The 18129-nt window shown below is 39.3% G+C and overlaps 3 protein-coding genes and 1 non-coding gene across 15 annotated transcripts in view; all 4 read right to left on the bottom strand.

The window, feature by feature from the left end:
- unc13a (unc-13 homolog A (C. elegans)) overlaps nt 1-1996 on the bottom strand; it is a 35233-nt gene extending 33237 nt beyond the window's left edge. For 9 of the 10 annotated variants that reach the window (XM_026345893.1, XM_026345891.1, XM_026345895.1 and 6 more), the window contains exon 1: nt 1719-1996. In XM_026345893.1, coding sequence (XP_026201678.1) covers nt 1719-1740 — 22 coding nt within the window. In that variant the 5' untranslated portion in view covers nt 1741-1996. The remainder of the gene's footprint in view (nt 1-1718) is intronic. The other variant, XM_026345890.1, reaches the window with a different exon arrangement.
- Nucleotides 1997-3760: 1764 nt separating this feature from the next.
- Nucleotides 3761-7569, bottom strand: hmg20b (high mobility group 20B). Of its 3 annotated transcripts, none has more exons than XM_026346515.1 (9): nt 7538-7569; nt 7057-7166; nt 6538-6738; nt 6154-6274; nt 5914-5966; nt 5746-5809; nt 5326-5541; nt 5095-5227; nt 3761-4414 (listed from the first exon to the last, which is right to left on the bottom strand). In XM_026346515.1, exons 2-9 carry the CDS (start codon nt 7135-7137, stop codon nt 4402-4404), a joined length of 882 nt encoding a protein of 293 aa, XP_026202300.1. In that variant the 5' UTR covers nt 7138-7166; nt 7538-7569; the 3' UTR covers nt 3761-4401. The 3 variants fall into 3 exon arrangements, with proteins under 3 accessions (XP_026202300.1, XP_026202302.1, XP_026202301.1); XM_026346517.1 differs by having other exon boundaries at nt 5914-5963; XM_026346516.1 differs by lacking the exon at nt 7538-7569 and adding an exon at nt 7280-7483.
- Nucleotides 7570-9114: 1545 nt separating this feature from the next.
- Nucleotides 9115-16117, bottom strand: LOC113152426 (elongation factor 2-like). The gene is made up of 13 exons (XM_026345671.1): nt 16024-16117; nt 14600-14814; nt 14080-14261; nt 13739-13950; nt 13462-13640; nt 13208-13313; nt 12695-12947; nt 12384-12579; nt 11884-12250; nt 11411-11764; nt 11085-11267; nt 10280-10412; nt 9115-9472 (listed from the first exon to the last, which is right to left on the bottom strand). The coding sequence occupies exons 1-13, from the start codon at nt 16024-16026 to the stop codon at nt 9279-9281; spliced, it is 2577 nt and encodes an 858-aa protein (XP_026201456.1). The 5' UTR covers nt 16027-16117; the 3' UTR covers nt 9115-9278.
- On the bottom strand, nt 13026-13093 carry LOC113152984. The gene has a single exon (XR_003297954.1). It is a non-coding gene; the product is annotated as a small nucleolar RNA SNORD37 (small nucleolar RNA).
- Nucleotides 16118-18129: the final 2012 nt, after the last annotated feature.

Below are 18129 nucleotides of genomic sequence, written 5' to 3'. Positions count from 1 at the left end.
AGTCGGCATAACTGCTGTTACCAGTCACCAGGAAAATGAACTGTATACTCAGCTGCAGGCCCATAAGCAAGTGTGTAGAAAGTAATGAGAAAATACTAGCAGAAACCTAAGATAACACTGCGGTTGCTATGCCAACAAAGCTTCAAGACATAAAGGGACCACCAACGAGCCTGAATTTCAATCCTACAGGACAGAAATCTATTCAGCACTAGAAGTTGCTCAAAACCCTGCCTCAGTCTGAAGAAGGAGCTTCAGGACGGACTCATTTTGTTTCCATCTTTCTGTCACTACGTTCTAGTAAATCTGTGACGTGTCTCAGAATAGGAAAACTAGTCAACAACCCTCAGTGCAGGCTGCGACTATGTTCCTAGTTTCAGGCTTAGAAGAGAATTAACTGCATTTGTTAACTGTTACAACTTACAAAACTCACAAGTGAAACAGGATAAAAAGCCTTTAATATCTAGTCTAAACTGAATCTTTCATTCATTAGATTTCATTTGAATGATTCTTAAATTCCTGATAAATACTTGAATCTGCTCATTTATATATCAAATGGCTTTTGGTCTCAAAGTGGTCATTTAAGAACGACCAGGGGTTAATGAGGAGTTTTAAAGAGATCGCTGGAATCTTCTGTCTCCTCCTCCTCCTTCTGTCTCAGCATATTAATCCCTGAAGATATACACAGTCCATTCACCCAGCTTCCCCCCGGGGCAGCTATGCAAATCAATTCACATCATACCTGACAACAAATGACTCCGGTTCAGAGTCACAAGCCTTAATAGAGTGAGTGAAAGTATTGCTCCTGTTTAGGTACCCTGATACAACATATCCTTATGAAATCCCCAAACCAATGAATCAAAACCAGCAGTGTCTTTACAGCTGTCATGGGCCTAAGCTCACTGAGAGGTAATAAAAATCACACTAGATCTCCTCGGGTTTTACTTTTGATTTGTTGCCCTGGAGAAATACATCATAGGCCAAATGACAGACTTATGTGGAGGAGAAAAAGAAAGAAAGAAAGAAAAAGGACAGATTTACTACCAGTTACTGAAAGAAGGTATCTGACGTGAACAGTTACAGGTCAAAGCTGACCAGTAGTAGGTACAGTAGGAAAACCCTTTCAATTTATTCAAAGCCAGAACAGGTCGTGGTTGTCATCACAGAGCTCAATCAACGGGAAAAGGAGCATTTTTAAAACGTTGCAACCGATCACGTGGTTTCCAGTAGAGAAGCCCTCTGGATTACTGCACACGCCTTGTTTTCCATCAACTTCTCAACTATCTCGTCGAGATGATCCAAAAGCTTTCTGCTCTCTGGACTTGAAACCGCACACCTTTCTCCTCGGCCACAGGCACAAACACAGGGTGGATTACACGGCGTTTTACTATGTTTGACGGGGGCATACACCTACTCCATCACCCGACCCGCTCGTAGCAATGCAACATTTGTAAAATCAACTTAGACGATGATCGAAGGCAGCTCTCACGTATTTCAGGGTTAGCGATAGATAACTGTACTGTATTAAAACATACACTAAATAGTCTAATGTAATAATAGCCCAACAGCTAAATAGTTACCAACACCATGGCACAGTCTTCCTCACAGGTCATTTCTCCCTCAAGCTCTACAGATTTAAGCTGCTCACACCTGCAGGTGGAGGTAATAGATAGAAAGTGGTGCCAAGACGTGAACTGGTAGTTTTATTTTTGTTCTCTTACCTCCAACACACAGCAATGACATTTCTTATGAGCGCCTTTTAATACAGGGTCCAGGTTCTTCACCAGCTTCCTTAATTGAGCCAATCTGTGCGATTCCCAGCCTGGGAGTGAATCCTGGAGATGGAGAAAACCCGCCGACGCTAGCACGGACAGCCTGAGCCTGATCCACCGGAGCAAAATGAAAGCTTCCACACGTCCCCTCCTGTCTTTTTAGTTGTATTTGTTAGTAGAGTGTCGGTGGGAATTGGTGCATCTTTCCTCCTTTGCTCTCAGCTCTCAGCTCCCCAACACACAGCCATCTTGTTCAGCTTCAGCACCACCGCTGCGTGAACAGCTCCTGCCAGTGACGTCAGGGCGGTGGTGATGGTGTGTGTGTGTGTGTGTGTGTGTGTGGATGGTGGGTGGGGGTGGCCTCTCCTTTATTTTCCAACACATTTCTCATAAATATGTCAGGAAATCTTCGATTAACGTACACTAATAATACTGTCAACACTGAGGTATATATTTCACTTTGAAGGAAACCCTACAACCCCAGAGAGTCTCTCCAACAGGGGTAAGTAACTGAGTAATCGTTACTTGGTAGTGAGTCAAAGCAGATTTGATTTGATCCACATACACTGACAAGCAGGAGTAAAAGCAACGTAGTTGATTTAATAATAATTAAATTATTGAATTAATTTAAATTATTTTGTTTTAAATCTAATTCTAATATTCAAGACAGTTAAAAAATGTCAACTATTTTGATAATTGATTAGTTATTAAATAATTTTCCCAAGATGCCAAATTAATTTGTCATAAAACGTGGTCTTATGTTAGCAAGGAATAACTAAAATAATTTCCTAAAAATATTGCTGCACGCCTGAAGTTTGCCAAAGAGCACATTGTAAACTCCACAGCGGTATTGGCAAAATGTTTAGTGGACTGATGAAACTAAGATTGAACTTTCTGAAAAGAACACACAGCACTACACTACACATCTGACGCAAAAAGGTCACTGAATATTGTCATGAAAACATAATAATAATTGTAAAGTATAGTGGAGGAAACATCATGATTTGGGTCTGCTGGGTGTATCAAAAAAATTTTTAGGATAATGTGAGAATGTCTGTACATCAGCTGAAACTCTGTAGAAACTGAGTGATGCAACAGGACAATGACCAAAACACACAACAGAAAACAAAATCTACCTTTTGGAGTGGCCAAGTCAGAGCCCAGACCTCAACCCAGTAAAGATGCTATGGAACTACTCGAGAAGAGTCACACACATGAGACGTCCAAAGAATATGACAGAGCTAAAGCAGTTCTGCAGGAAGAATGGGCTAAAATTCCTCCTGGACAACATGCAGGTAATTCCAATTCACTTTTTCCACTATCGCTAGGAGGTTTTTATGGTTGTTCTCAAAAGAAGACATGAAATTCATGAAATGATCAGAATTTTTGTGTCATTATTTCAGGCACATTATATTTGTTAATAGTCTTGACTTAAATGAAGATCAGATCACATTTTATGAGAAATTAATGCAGAAAACCACAAAAAGTCCAAATACTTTTTCTAACTAAGTGTTGCCCTACAATGAGTAGGTTAAGTTAAAGTTTAGTTCAGTGAGGTTTAGTTTACTTGTAGTTGACTGGAAGCAGATGAACTGTATGAGCAGATGTTTTGCAGAATACAGAAAAATCCATAATTTGCCACAAACTATGAATCACAGCATTACTAATATATTAATGGCACCATCTCAGTCAGGCTTGGTCATTAAACTCAATGCTATAATGTGTTGCATGAGGTCAAGAGGTCATCCTCCACACGCCACCCTTCCCTTAACAAAACACCAACCGGAGCAGCCTAATAAACCTTTTAACCTCTTTCTCCAAGACTGAAAGTGTGACTTCTTCTTCCTGTGTGGGCCAACACCTCCTCCTGCTGGTGCTCAACATCCTGTGCATCAGTTAACCAAAATCTGAGCTGATATCTAGCGGTGCATATTTGATAGAGGAAAACAAGTTATTTTATGATTTACACTTAAATGGGGAAATTGCACACATTTGCCTTTTGTCTGTAGCATTTTCAGCATGATTTAATGAACATTTGAAAAAAACAAAAAAACAAAAACAAACAAAACAAAACCAAAATACTTAAGAATAAAATATTTTGAAAACATGTAAAGCTGCATGTCAATTCCACAGTCTGCCTTTAACAATATAAATTCAAACATGTATATCCCAACATTTAATTTTCAACCCTTCCAGTTTTTTTTTTCATGCATTCTAAATAACAGAACATCAACATTACTGCCCACCACATGCCACATGGCATCTATTGTAAACTGATAATTGGACAGGACATGGGTCTCTAAGTAAGTCCAGAAATAGGTTTGGGTGAACACAAATTTTCTTATGGCCATTCAAAAGGTGAAATTACATATAATAAAATTTCTGAACTGTAAAAACACTTAACACAACTACACAGTTTTACATTCACAAAAATAAAACATGTATGTAAATACACATATTCATAAAGAAGAGGGATGTAGAAATGGACTGTATGTGGTGTTTGTACCCTTGCCTTTACTATCCATGAGATATTCACGCGCTCTGCTGAATGACACTGACTTGACCTAATCCCACTGAGCCAGTCATGTGTCCCTCTGACGCAGGAAGGAAACAGTCTCCAGCTGGAGTCTCATCATAACTTCTCACTGACAGGAATGAAAGCTTGCAGTTAGAGAAAAGAAATTATTTCAAGATACAAGGATAATGGTTTCAGACTGAAGTTCAATAATAATATGCTTTTCTGAAAATCTGATAATATCTTTGTTCCAATATTACAACAAAGATCATAGAAGAAGACTGTAACAAATATGCTGTTATAATGCTGTTATAATATACCTCTCAACAACTTACACAATGGGAATGATAACTATTGTAACTAATCTTTTTCTCTCATTTCCCTTGTACCTGTCACACCACTTCACATGTTCAAGGCCACTAAGACTGTGCTCCTGTAGAATGACAGATGATGCAAAGCCCTGTCAGATTAACCCCCACAAGAATATTAGTCTAGCTCTCTTTAAACTGTCAATGCTTTTCATAGTTTAGAAAGAGACATAATGGTGCCAGCTGTGTTGTGGTAAATCAGAGTGCTGCTGGTTATAGATAAAGTCTATATGTTCAACTGACATCTAGCACAAGTTAATAAATATTAAGCACAGACAAAAGTCATTTTTACAGCAGCTACAGTGGGAACAACTGCATCCTACAGAGACTTCAGGCAAAATGAGAGGCAGGAGAATGATGTGTAGAGAACCAGCTGACAGGTCTGACCTACGGTAAGTTAAATTATATCAGAGGTTAAGTACAGGTTAAATGCGAGGGTTACCTGTCCAGATGAGAGAGGACCTCACAAAGCTGTGTGAGCAGGGCACGATGTTTCTGGGGGTTTCCCTCAAGCACTCCACTGAGACGGGTCAGGTATGAGTCCAGGTTCCCAAGAGATGCCGTCTCACCTGTACCTGTTCAGGAAATACAAAAACTATGTCAGCAAATATTGTGGAATTTAATTACTAATATGATACTTCATCTGATTAAATATAGCCAACTGACTACTGGCCTGGAAGGGGTACTGATGAAAGGCTGCTGACTAGTGTGTGCTTAATGGACAGCAAGTGCTGCTGAAGAGCCTGGGTACGCTTCTCATCTTGCCCCAGTTCAGCCTCCAGACGCTCTTTAGCATTGTACATGTCCTTAATATGCCGCTGCAACACTGCATTCTGCTCCTCAAACTCAATATTGGCCTTACGAAGCCGTCGCAACTCAGCCTCACGAGCTGAAACCACAAAGAGTCAAATTAAAAAGGATTCCATGGAAGCATGAGATAATGAATTCTGCAATATATGTGACCTTAGATGAAACATGTAAATTATACACAAAATATCAAATCAGCAAATAAAGTAGTAGCACCTGTCTTAGTCACGGTCAATACACCCTTGTGTTAAAAATTCAGATTTCCTGTTTTCAGTTTCTGGGTTACCTTTATTCTGATCAAGGAACTCTTCTGTGAAGATAGGGATGTCAAATCTTGAAAGTTCAGAAGCCTAAAAATAGAAGATATAAATGAAAATGGAATATTTACCGAAGAACACTGATGTGCAAGTGACACAGCAGAGCATACAGTGACAAGATGTGAAGTGCCATTTACCTTTGGTAAAGATGACCCTGAACTAGTACCAGTGATGACTGACGGAGTGTCTTCTGAAAGAGAAAAATTAATGTGCATAGTACGGCTCACATGGCACAGAAAAATGAAGTAACAAAAACACATCATCTTAGCCATTTGCTCTGCTGATGTGATTATTTTCAGTGTAGTGATAAAAACACAAAGGCATAATTAGTAAACCATGTGTTATTATACATTAGATCAAAAGAAAGAAGTTGTCACCTTTCTTGATTCTTTTGTCTTGAATCTTTGCGCTGGTGATGTGATAGGCCTCAGTCTGCTGATATTCCTTCAGTTCCTGAGCGTACTGCATTTTCTCCCTCTCAGCCTCATCCAGATAACGCTGTTATTGCACACATAAAAAAAAAATTATTAGTATGAACATTTTTTTCTAATAATGCGTTTTAGAAAGGGCTTAATGTGGTATATTTTACCATTGAAATTTCTTGACAGGAGATGAATAGAGCATAATTATTGAGAAAAAACAAATATTAGGACTGCTAGTAACATCTTTATTAAAGTGAACAGGACAGATAATGATGATCTTCTCCAACAATAATTTGACCTATTACTCGTTTCTAATGCAAGGAAAACCCAAAAGGTTACCTGTTTGTCACTTGGGGCCAGCCGTGTCCACTCTGCTCCGAGCCTCTTGGTGATTTCTGGGAAAGGTAAGTCGGGGTATCGAGCCCGCATGTGTTCTCGCCGTTCATTGAGGAAGCGGACATAACCCGTTACTGGTGCCTTGGGACCATTTGGTAGCACCTTCTTTCTTTTCTTTCCCTTTGGCCAGCCTCTCTTCTTCGGCTGCAGAGAGGGGAAAAAGACAGGAGCTGCTCACTCATCTGTGCCACTCCTTCCCGTGTAGTAGACAACCAACAACAACAGACAACTTGTGAAGGAGCATGTGTTTTGACTAAGCCTCCAGAAATAAATATACATTTTCAATACTCTGCTCTGTAACGGTATAACTTTGTATTACAAGTTTTAAAATTGCAGGATTTATTTTAGTGTAGCTATTAAATCAGTCATAAGCTTTCCAATCTGAACAGTATTGATCCTCCATCTAAGGACTATGCACTGCCCTTTGTGAAAATCCTGTTCATCTTGACCAGATGTACTCACCTCATCTTGTGGCTGATCTGCTGAATGTGAAGCTTTAGGCTGCTGGGAAGCATCACTCTGCTCCTGTTTGATTCCCCCCATGATCTTCGTCCGTGTAATTGAAATTGTATCTAAGAAAAATATAAACCGGACCAAAATCCGTTGAGTTTCTACAGTGGAAAGTCGTCTGCGCACAATAAGATGAGAGACGTGGTAAAAAATGATGTGAGGATGTAAATTTCACCATTAATTTCCCCCTCTGTGATGCCGCTTCTCAAGCTAACCTGCCTGCTAGCAGTGGAGTGTAGCTAACTGTTCGCACACTCGACGGACAGAATCCACACAAAAACATCATCCAAACAGCTCACTCTTCAGCAGGAAAAATAAACGCAGCAATACAATTGTTCACACATTCAATCATGTTTATTCGCCTCGAACAATATCACTTTTTTGGAATTTATATCCACTTTTTTTTTTGGATAAACGTTTTATTATTACTCACCCGATAACGAATCCTTCGGCCAAACAGGAAGAGAAGCCTTTCTGTCATCTGATTGGTCGGCACGAAGACTCATGATTGGTCGGAGAAAGAGCCCCTCCCCCCCCACTCAGTACATATCTTGAAAACTACTCGAGTAAATGTCTCATGTTGCAGTAAAGTTACTTGCAAAACCCGTTACTTGCAAGTTAAGTTTATGAATATGTGAAAAATACAAAGCTTGAGAACATGCAATTTAGTCTATTTTAAGAAGGCGTCTACCAAAACAACAAAAATATTTTTTTCTATTTATCTATCATGTACTCCATTACTTTTTTTATTCTAGGCGGATAAAACGTAGTCTGCATGATGTTAACATATTTTGTAACCCTCTGTAAAGTTGATAAAGTGACATGTTCGTCTGTGTTCTTGTACTTTTTTATAATTTTGGAAAATATGTCCTAGTTGTTTAGACCTTGAAAACAGTTTCATCATAAGGAAAGACGCATGTGTCGCACACCACCGTCAGAGGGCGTTTCTAAATTTTATTTTGAAAATCTTTTATATATTTATCATATTTTATTATATACTTAGAATATGCTTGAAATTACCATAATTTTCTCAGACAAATATATGGTAAAATCAAAAACAAGTCAGAATCTACTGCAAGGATGATTTTCTCTGATATTGAATAACCAGCATTTAAAGTGTATTTTATCAGCAACTCAAAGCGTTCACAAAGAGCTGTCCTCCTTGGTCTGATGATTTTTCCAGGCACACCCTAAACCTGGTGTACAAAACTCTGCTGTAAAGGGAGTTTTCAATAACCCCAACAAGATCTATTCATATTTTGAAAGTATGGGAAACTCCCATCTGACTGAACAAGTTGGTTAGGTTTGAGCTGGGCATGAACCCAAGTTCACATGTTGGCAAACTCCAACTCTGGTCAGGTTCCTCTTGAAAGACAGGGCAGTACAGATGTAACTCACCGCTGCTGAACATGCTACATATGTCTTAAAAATACCTTTTTACATTTGTTGGCACAGGCACACACACCACAGGTTTTGAAGGGATTGATCCAGTGGCACCTTCACTTGGGGAGCCACAGCACCCACTTAGAAGTTACATCAGGTTGTTCAGATTTTGTGAAGCCAAAAGCACACTTTAGGCAATTTAGGAAAAAAATAAATAAAATTCTCTACAAAACACCATTAACCAAAGTAATTTCATGATTATGTCAAAGATTTGTTAAAACTAAGTCCTTACTTTAAAATAAAATGCATTGGTGGAAATAAAGTATGACAAGTATTTTTACTTGAGTTACAATACAGCTACTTTATACAAAAATCAAACAGCCCTTCATTATACCCACCAAAAACATGAGCCTTTGAAGAGGGCAGCTGTATTAGCTTAAGAAAAGCAAAAATTTTATGAAATAAATTAAGTTCCATTAGCAACAAATGAGTTAAAGAGAACCAGGATCTCAAACTGACTGCTTTAAATACATCATGTGTGAAATTCTCATAACCATCATCAACCCAATGTACAATGTGAGCAGGCTTTAAGACACTACAAAATAAAACGAAACAACGTACACTTAATCAGTTTTTATTTTCCTTTATTTATCGTTTACAATTTTTGTAGTTTATTTATTACTGTCGATCCTTTTGGCAAACATTAGTGCATGTTCTGTACAGTCCGGTCCCATGATGTAGACTTGTATTTATTGGGAAATAAGGAATGAGGCAACAGTGGGGTCCAGGCTTTACAATTTGTCCAGGTAGTTATCCAAGGCTGGGACACCTTCCTTGAGACCCTTACGTTTGCGGGTATCCATGACAACTACACCAGGCTTACTTGATGGGTCCAGGGGATTTCCTGGGAGGATCTGCCAGTGGTCGAACACGCACTGTGGGAAGGCCTGGCCACCAGTGTTGGAACGAAGGTCAGCGGTGAAACCTGGTGACAGACAGCAAATGTTTCAATATGTTCCTACTAAGCTCAGATTAAATGACAGATAAACAATCACAAGCAGTCATAGTGCAGCACAAACAAATTTAGAAGTAAAAATTTGTGAGGGTAAAGAAGTAAAAAAAATAAATAAAAATAAAAATAAAAAAATGACACACTCAATACCTGTCTGCTACTGTGCTCTTACTACACTGCCAACTTGTATAACAGAGGATTACATATCCTTTTAATTATACATTCTTTACCTCACTTCACATTTTTATAAAATGAGCATTTCCGCACACATACAAAAATAATTTACAACCATAAATTTCAACTATGAATGCATGTGTTTAAATAAATGTTGGGTTTCAGTATTTTTATGTTAGCTACAGCTATGCCTCCATTTCATCTGATACACGATAAAAGGAGGCAACAACCTGACTTAATGTGTTACTTAATCAGGAAAAAAATGTTTGCTCACAACTGCATTTTCTAAGATGGACTACTGCACACTTCGCTGCAGTACAGAACAGTAACACTATACAACTGCAACCAGACAAAATTTCCATATCTATTCTCACACTTAGAACAGTAAACATGGACATAACTGAACAAACACACTACACCTGTGACTTTAGAACTAAAACATGTAACAATCTAGGATTTAAATATCAACTTGAGGCCGACAACACTTGAAACAGTTTAACAAATTGTACCCAAAACTATTAAGGCTAACACCAAGTAAAAATAAATATTAACACCAGCTCGAGAGCAAATTGTTTGGCTGTGCTTCTTGGTTACAATGAGACTTACCAAATGACTCCATGACAGGCAGGTAAGCCTTAATGACACGCATAGGTGTTCCCATGACACTGGACTCCTCAAACACATGACCACGCCTCCTGGTCAACACACCATAGATTCCACCCATTGCAACCTCAGGACACTAAAGAGGAGAGATAAGAGATATTGAGGGATACAAACAATACTCAGATACCTCCAAGAGGCAAGTCAACAATAAGCTCTTAAAATTTTAGCAACAATGTTGATGAGTGACAGGCAAAAATCTTTACAACTAAAAAGTTAAATCACTAATTCAGTTTAAAAACATTGGATGATAAATATGATATGAGATGAAAAATTTGACTATGGCTTAATGTCATAGCTAAAGAAAAGACCATATGAGTCCAGGGGTGGCAGAGGGCTCACACATGCCCATTTTTACATCTTTAGACAGCACAGATTACAGCTAGAATGTTGAATGACTACATATGATTGGTTGAGTGTACGGTGGACAAAACCTTTTCATGCCTGCCATGCTGTTTTAAGAGGATTCAGCAGACAAGCCCCAACATCTAAAAGCAGAGCATACTGCTCATTTTATCATATCTTTGAAACCTGATTTTGTTAAACATTTGTATTCAAGTGGCTGCGATGACATTTTCCTGTGGTGTGACAAACTCAAAAAATGTATTACTGCTTTACCTGGTCTTCAATCCCTATGCAAACCCTAGGGTGCGGCATACTTCATAAGCAAGTTTTAAAAATAAGCACCAAGCATCGTACCAAGTTTGTTAAGCATATGGCTTAACTTAAATTGAATGAACATGCCGCTTACCTGGATCTCCACCAGGTAGACAGGCTCCATCATTCTGGGCTCAGCTGTGAGCTCACATGCATACAGGGCTCTGCGGGCTGTTGGAATAATCTGACCACCACCACGGTGGATGGCATCTGTATGCAGGGTCACATCATGTATGTCAAAGCGAATGGCGCGCATGTTCTCCTCGCACAAGACACCCTAAAGATAAAAACAATTGTAGATTAAAAGTACATCCAATTAAAATGATGTAAAAGCAAATGATAAATAATCTAATCCAAGACACTAGCCAAACTTTACATTCTAAGTACAATTAAAATTCCTGTACACCATGGCACCCTCACCTCCTTTACTGCCCACTGGAAGCCAGCAACAACGCTGTCCTTGATCTCATTAAGGTACTGAACTCCCTTGGTAACGTCCACCAAAAGGTTGGGGCCATTTCCATCAGGTCCAAAGCACCAGATCTTCCTTGCTTCACCGACATCCCAGTCGTACTTGTCAGCAAGGTAACGGGCACGTGCCTTGAGCTCCTGACGAGGTGTGACCTCACCCTTCTCAATGTCCTCCGCAAGGCCCTCTTCGAAGGGACGGGCCTTCATGAACAGACGGTTGTGCTTGTTGGGTGACTTTGACAGACACATGATATCTGATTCGGCGGAAACGGTCTCTCTGTAGGACACCACTGGTTCAGATTTCTATAAAGAAAATAAATGCAGAATATATATATAAATGACATCCTTCACATTACCAATTTTACACTTAATGGCTTTTATTTAAACTTTTACGTTCACCCTAAATATAGCCATTAAATCACCTTGATTGGAATGCAAGCATGATCCTCCTCCAGATCCTTCAGACAGATCTCGAGATGCAGCTCTCCAGCTCCAGCGATGATGTGTTCTCCAGACTCCTCAATGATACACTGCACCATAGGATCAGACTTTGACAGACGCTTCAAGCCCTCTACCAGTTTGGGCAGGTCAGCAGGGTTCTTGGCCTCCACAGCAACTCTCACCACAGGGCTGACACTGAACTTCATCACTCTCATGTTGTGTGCCTGCTCATATGTGGTGATTGTTCCGGTTTTCACAAGAAACTGGTCCACTCCAACCAGACCCACGATGTTACCACAAGGCACATCTTCAATGGGCTCAACATAACGACCCATCATCAAAATGGTCCTGTAAAACAGCAATTGTTTAAGTGGCAGAGATCATCCATCCATCCATCCATCAATCAATCAATACAACCTTATTTTAACTGTTGCTTGTATATATGAAATGACTCCTTCACAGATCAGACATTAATACCAACCTCTGAATGGGCTTCAAGTAGAGATCCTCCTTCTTTCCAGGGACAAAGTTTGGTCCCATGATGCGAACCTTCAGGCCAGTTGAGACAGACCCAGAGAACACACGACCAAAGGCATAGAAGCGACCCTTGTCACTGGTGGGGACCATCTTTGAGATGTACATCATCAAGGGAGCCTTGGGGTCACAGTTCTTGATACCTGGAATCAACAATCAAGTCTATCAGCACAAGTCCCAGAACAACAAGCAATTGTTAAAATCATGCATTTGGATCTGTAACTCCATGCATGATCAAAATTAAAATCACATTCTTACCCATGGCAGCCTCATCATCTCCAGGTCCTTCATAGAGCAGCTCACATCGGTACTTCTGGGCAGTGACAGGAGAAGGCAGATGGATGGTGATCATTTGCAGAAGGGCTTCTCCAGCAGGCAGCCAGCGACGCATGACGGCCTTCAGGAGAGGCTTACCCTCCTTGTCTTTGTCCTCAGTGTCCAACTTGATTTCCAGCTTCTGGATCAGTTTTGCAGCCTCCTCCTTCTTGAAGTTCATGATGGCATCAAACACCTAAGAGGAAATAAAACAGAGCCCATGTTAACATGTACAGGCCAAGGCAGCTGTAGTGCACCACTGCTTCTGTGCCCTGCTCAGACTGAAGGTTATCATCACTGATTAGTCAGGTCAAAGTGAAGAATGTTCAAGTCATCACTTGCAGGCATAGAAAGCAACTGTATAGTCTCTCTTGGCACTAGCTCACACTAATTATACTTCTGTGAAATAGTTTTTTTAATACACTCTACATGAAACATGTATTCAAGTCTTGTTACCTTGAAGATGGGGTCCAGGATAAGAGCAACAAAGGTACGTGGGTACTTTTTGCCATCAGGTCCGTTGGCTGACTTGACGAACTTTCCGGTATCTACATCATAGTACCTACAACATACAAGTTGTATCGATTTAAAAATTAAGTGAGAAAGCTACATTGTTAAATAAAGAAGTCAACATTACAGAATGAGCCACTGTGTGCAGCTTTGTGTGAGATCTACATTCTGCATCAATTAGAGCAGTTTAAGGGACCCACCTGTCACCCCAGAGTTTCTTCATCATGTCTTCGACCTTCTTGCAGCGCTCAATTGGTGTCATCTGGGTGTTGCCCTTGGCAGCAAACTTGGCTGCATACATCTCAGCAAATTGCTTCAGGGTGAAAGCCCAGCCATGGAGTCCAGAGCCAAAGCCAACTGTACCAATGACTGGATCAACCTAGGATAGTCATTGTGTCAGGGAGCGCTTATTGTTTCTATTAAAACTGTACTTTACCAACTATGAAAAAAGCAAGAAAAACATTGCAGTCCCCTTACCATGATATTGCCCATAGGTGAAGTCTCATCTTCTCCATAAGTAGAAATGATGACATTGACTGTCTCAACAATACGCTGGAAAGTCTGGTAGAGGTCTTCTGGTTCAAGCTGCAACTCCAACAAGGCACGGTCCATCTTGTTCATCATCAGGACTGGCTTGATACGCTCACAAATGGCCTGACGGAGCACTGTCTCAGTTTGCACACAAACACCTGGCAAGGGTATACAAAAGAACCCGAAGTGAACACACATTCTGGAGTTATTCAATTTAACTAAAATTAACACTAAAAGAATTAGACCCCAGAATGCATCATTTATTGATGGGATTCAGCTTCTCTTACCAGACACACAGTCCACCACAACCAGGGCTCCATCAGTCACACGGAGAGCTGCAGTCACTTCAGAGGAGAAGTCGACGTGTCCTGGTGAGTCAATAAGGTTGATCAAAAAGCCGGATCCATCCTTGCTCTGCTTAATGAAGGCCAAGTCATTTTCACTCAGCTCGTAGAACATGGAGATGGCGCTGAAAGTTTATAAGAATGAGATGTAAATGTTAAATAATTTCTGCTTGCACAAATGACATCAAATGAAACTGAATACTGAATGCTTTAGGGTTTTTTGTAACACACAAACCAATTGTAACAACATTTGCTTAGAAATACTAACTTGGGAAAAAAAAATTATCAGCTGAGGAAAAAAAACAAACTTGTGTATTGTGACATCACCTTTAGCTGTTAAAGAGCAGATTTTCTCACTACCACCCAACAGACAATCATACACATCCTCATATTTTAGGGTTGTCATCCATAACAGTATGTATTAGTGTATCAGAGAACAGTAGAATAAATCTCATCTACTCACGTGGACTTGATGGTAATGCAACGTTCCTGCTCATCTTTGCGTGTGTCTGTGAATCGGGTCTCTCCAGCACGCGCAGAGGCAATGATGCCAGCCTTCGACACCAGTGAGTCTGTCAGCGTTGACTTTCCGTGGTCGACGTGCGCAATCACAGACATGTTACGAATGTTGGCCTTCTTGTCCATGATGGCACGGATCTGGTCTACTGTAAAGTTCACCTGAGTAGAGAAAGTCACATTAGTAATAAACTTAAAGCCACAAAGCCCTAAAAGTGTTGTGGTTTCCTGTCACTTTGGGCCAATAATTACATTTATCACCAGATGTCAGTGACACAGGCCTGACTTCCCAGCCCTTAGATTTTGATACACATGATGAAATTAATTTGTAATAAGGTTATCTAGTCGACATAGGAAGAAACATGTTGTACTCTTATGTGCTTTCAGATACAACTAACACCCAGCTTTAAATACAACACCGTTTGGCTGCGTCACTGCCATAGATGTTCACTTTTTGTCCTCTCTCACCACGTATAACAAGTCTTATAAGGTCAGCGTTACCATCAGGGCGACCAAGCCACAGCTGAGTACCAATTATGTCAACATACAAAAACTACATGACACCATAAAATAACTAATGTCGCTGACGCAATTTAACAAATCGTTCTGCGTTTCCACTGAGGCCATCGCCACGACTAATGATTTCTCTAGATCTAGGCAGAGAAGATAACGTTTTGACAGTTTATAAACATGTCCAAGCAATAAATATTTGTTTATCATTGCTTTGGAAAACCACTGGTCAAAATCCAAGCCAGCTCGGCAACACCCGGCATAATATGTCGGCATGAATAGGCCACGTGTACAGACTTTGACACAATGCTAAATGCTAACACTGGCATAAAAATAGGCGGACGAGCTGGGAAATGCGAAACGGCGATTAAATAGTTCCCCCAGCACTTATCAACTTCAAAAACAATGGGATACAATTGCCACCGTGTTTGCCACATCACAATCAAGGTGTTTAAATCACATTGTAGTTATGATGTAGCTGCATTTCTATTCATTTTAGCCTATTCGTACCGGAACAGCTAATGCTAAAAAAAGCCGACACCGGGAACTATGCAGTATTATCCAAGCATAGTTATTTCAACCCACGACGACGTAACAACATTCAAAAGCACAATAAAGCGACTGACTTAAGTAAATAATAACCCAAGTCAGCTAAATCTTTCTGAATTTAATGCCTAGAGGCCCATGGGCTAACAGTACAGCCGACAAAATGGCTGCCACTTCGATCCAAGCACAATCCACGGAACCTAACATCTAAATAGCATCAATATAATGTCCATACGATACGACAGATATCAACGTCGATGGCAACGTGTGTGCCCGATAAGTCTCTTGTTATACAGAGAAAGGGTTTAAACTCACCATTTTTGCGGATGGTTTTGGATTCGCTTGGTGGAGAAAAGAGACACAACTTTACACTGCCCACCTCACGAGGGCATAGGCAGGGAAGAGGCCGCTGACGTCAGACAACGGGGCTTTATACCGCGTGCGTCTGACCTACGTGTCGGTGACGCAATAACGCACGTCGAAGAACGTATGACTCGCTGCTGCTGAACAAGCAGCTCAGTCTCCTCGTCCGTGTGTCAGGGGAATTTGATTTTTATGTTTGCAGACAAACCGAAGACCAGGTCAATTACAAATATATTTATTACAAATTACAAATATTATTTATTATTTTTCATTTCCTTTACTAATCTCCATAGGGAAATAGTTTGTTCATGCAAAATTGTAAGACTTTGGTGTAAATTGTAAATAAAATAACATAATTAACAGACTTAAATATTCAAAAATTGCTTTTCAGACTCTAGGCATAAAATGTGTCTTACCTTAAGACTATACACTTGAATTGAATAAATTGGCTGCCTGTTACACTGATTTGCACAGCAGCTGATTGCAGTTGCTTGTAAGCACAGGAGGAAAAAACAATGACCGATTTACACTATGCAATAAGAAGATTATGTAGCCTAAGTATTTTAATATAAACCTACTGTTTTATCAGTATTCTTACTTAAGTTAGGCCTATATTTTATATGTCCTACTTTATTTTTTTATATATCTTTACTTCTCAATTCTACTTTTACCTATGCTGTATTAAAGACTTAAAGACCTCTAACTAAAGATACACATGATATATTCACAATAATGAAACAAATTATATAGGCATACTAGTGTCATAAATACACTCTTTATCAAACATAAAACTTTTATTCTGGGAGGGGACTGATGTGGAGTGTTAAGTCCTTATCAGACCTGTTAGGTCATAGAGTTAAAGTCTCATACTCAAATCTAAGATAGTCATGCTGAGTATGTTTACTCACATATTTGCTGATAATCAAATCACAGTGGTGCCCTGAATGCATGCTAAATTTAAAACTTTGAATGTAATGTCTTACTTGGTATGATTTTGATTTTTACAGTAACAATGACATGTGCAGTATAATCCGTATAATCAAATTATGAAATGCCTGGAAGTTTCCATTTGAAGGTGGAATCTAAAGACATATCAGAAAAGTTATGTTTTTTGTGTGGTAGGATAATAATTATATATGCATAATAAATGTAATAATTGTCAGTGAAATCACAGATTATTATCAACATAAAATAATTTTTAAGGAATATTCATGCAAACTTTATAAAAAAAGTCTGCAGTCATCTTTGTTTGAGGTCAGTATAACCAGAAGTTCTTAACCTGGACAGTGCTGGTAAAAAAGGAACCAAAAGTAGTATAGTTTGAAGTTATATTCTTATGATAATAAAATAAAAATAAAAAAATTTTTTTTTTTAGGCTTCCTATTCTTGACTGGAGATTGGAACAGAGATTCATTTCAAATAGGGATCATCTTGTCTGGTGATTTTCTCCTGTAGATGGCGGCGCAGCCTCACTTCCAGATACTCCAGCACCAGTCCCATGAAACACAAGCTATAAGCAGCTTTGATGAGATGGCCGTGTTACAGTGCTGCATTTCAATACTGTCCCTCTACAATGAAATGTGCTATAATTATACTCACAGAGATGCTACACAGTGTTTTTCTTCACCAGCTTTTTAATAAGATAAATACTTGGATGTTTCTTTCTTTTTAATCAGAATGCTGGGGTCAATTCACCAACTAATCCACAGCTCAAAGGAAATATGCTGCCTAATTGTTCTATATTACATATATATGACCTTTATAATACAGTCTGGAATCATTCTGTACTTATTTAAACCCATTAACAAATAGTTCAAATAGTTGCTAGATACCAAATCTAATATCTAATGTTAAAGTTATTGCACCTCAAATAGGCAGTTTTTTGAAAGTTTTTTAATTTTAAACTTTTTTGGTGGCTGTTGAATATTTTATTAATCTGTCAACCCTTCTCCACTTCATGGATGTGCTGATTCAATGGCTCAAATTTAACCTCTTTTTTAACATCATATTTTGTTTAGATAGTTTTTATTATACTGCTGAATGTTATTGTGTGTGCAT

Source organism: Anabas testudineus, chromosome 4, assembly GCF_900324465.2.
Source record: "Anabas testudineus chromosome 4, fAnaTes1.2, whole genome shotgun sequence".
Classification (NCBI taxonomy): domain Eukaryota; kingdom Metazoa; phylum Chordata; class Actinopteri; order Anabantiformes; family Anabantidae; genus Anabas; species Anabas testudineus.
This window is presented reverse-complemented; position numbering and strand designations above follow the sequence as displayed.

Coding starts and splice junctions, on each gene's coding strand:
- LOC113152426 (XM_026345671.1), bottom strand. Junction 12,948..13,207: donor TCCTGGACCCCATCTTCAAG/GTAACAAGACTT, acceptor ATTTCCTCTTAG/GTGTTTGATGCCATCATGAA. Junction 12,580..12,694: donor AGATGATGAGGCTGCCATGG/GTAAGAATGTGA, acceptor TGTTGATTCCAG/GTATCAAGAACTGTGACCCC.
- hmg20b (XM_026346515.1), bottom strand. CDS start 7,137: ATGGGGGGAATCAAACAGGAGCAGAGTGATGCTTCCCAGCAGCCTAAA. Junction 6,275..6,537: donor TGGCCCCAAGTGACAAACAG/GTAACCTTTTGG, acceptor GTGCAATAACAG/CGTTATCTGGATGAGGCTGA. Junction 5,228..5,325: donor TTCATCAGTACCCCTTCCAG/GCCAGTAGTCAG, acceptor TTTCCTGAACAG/GTACAGGTGAGACGGCATCT.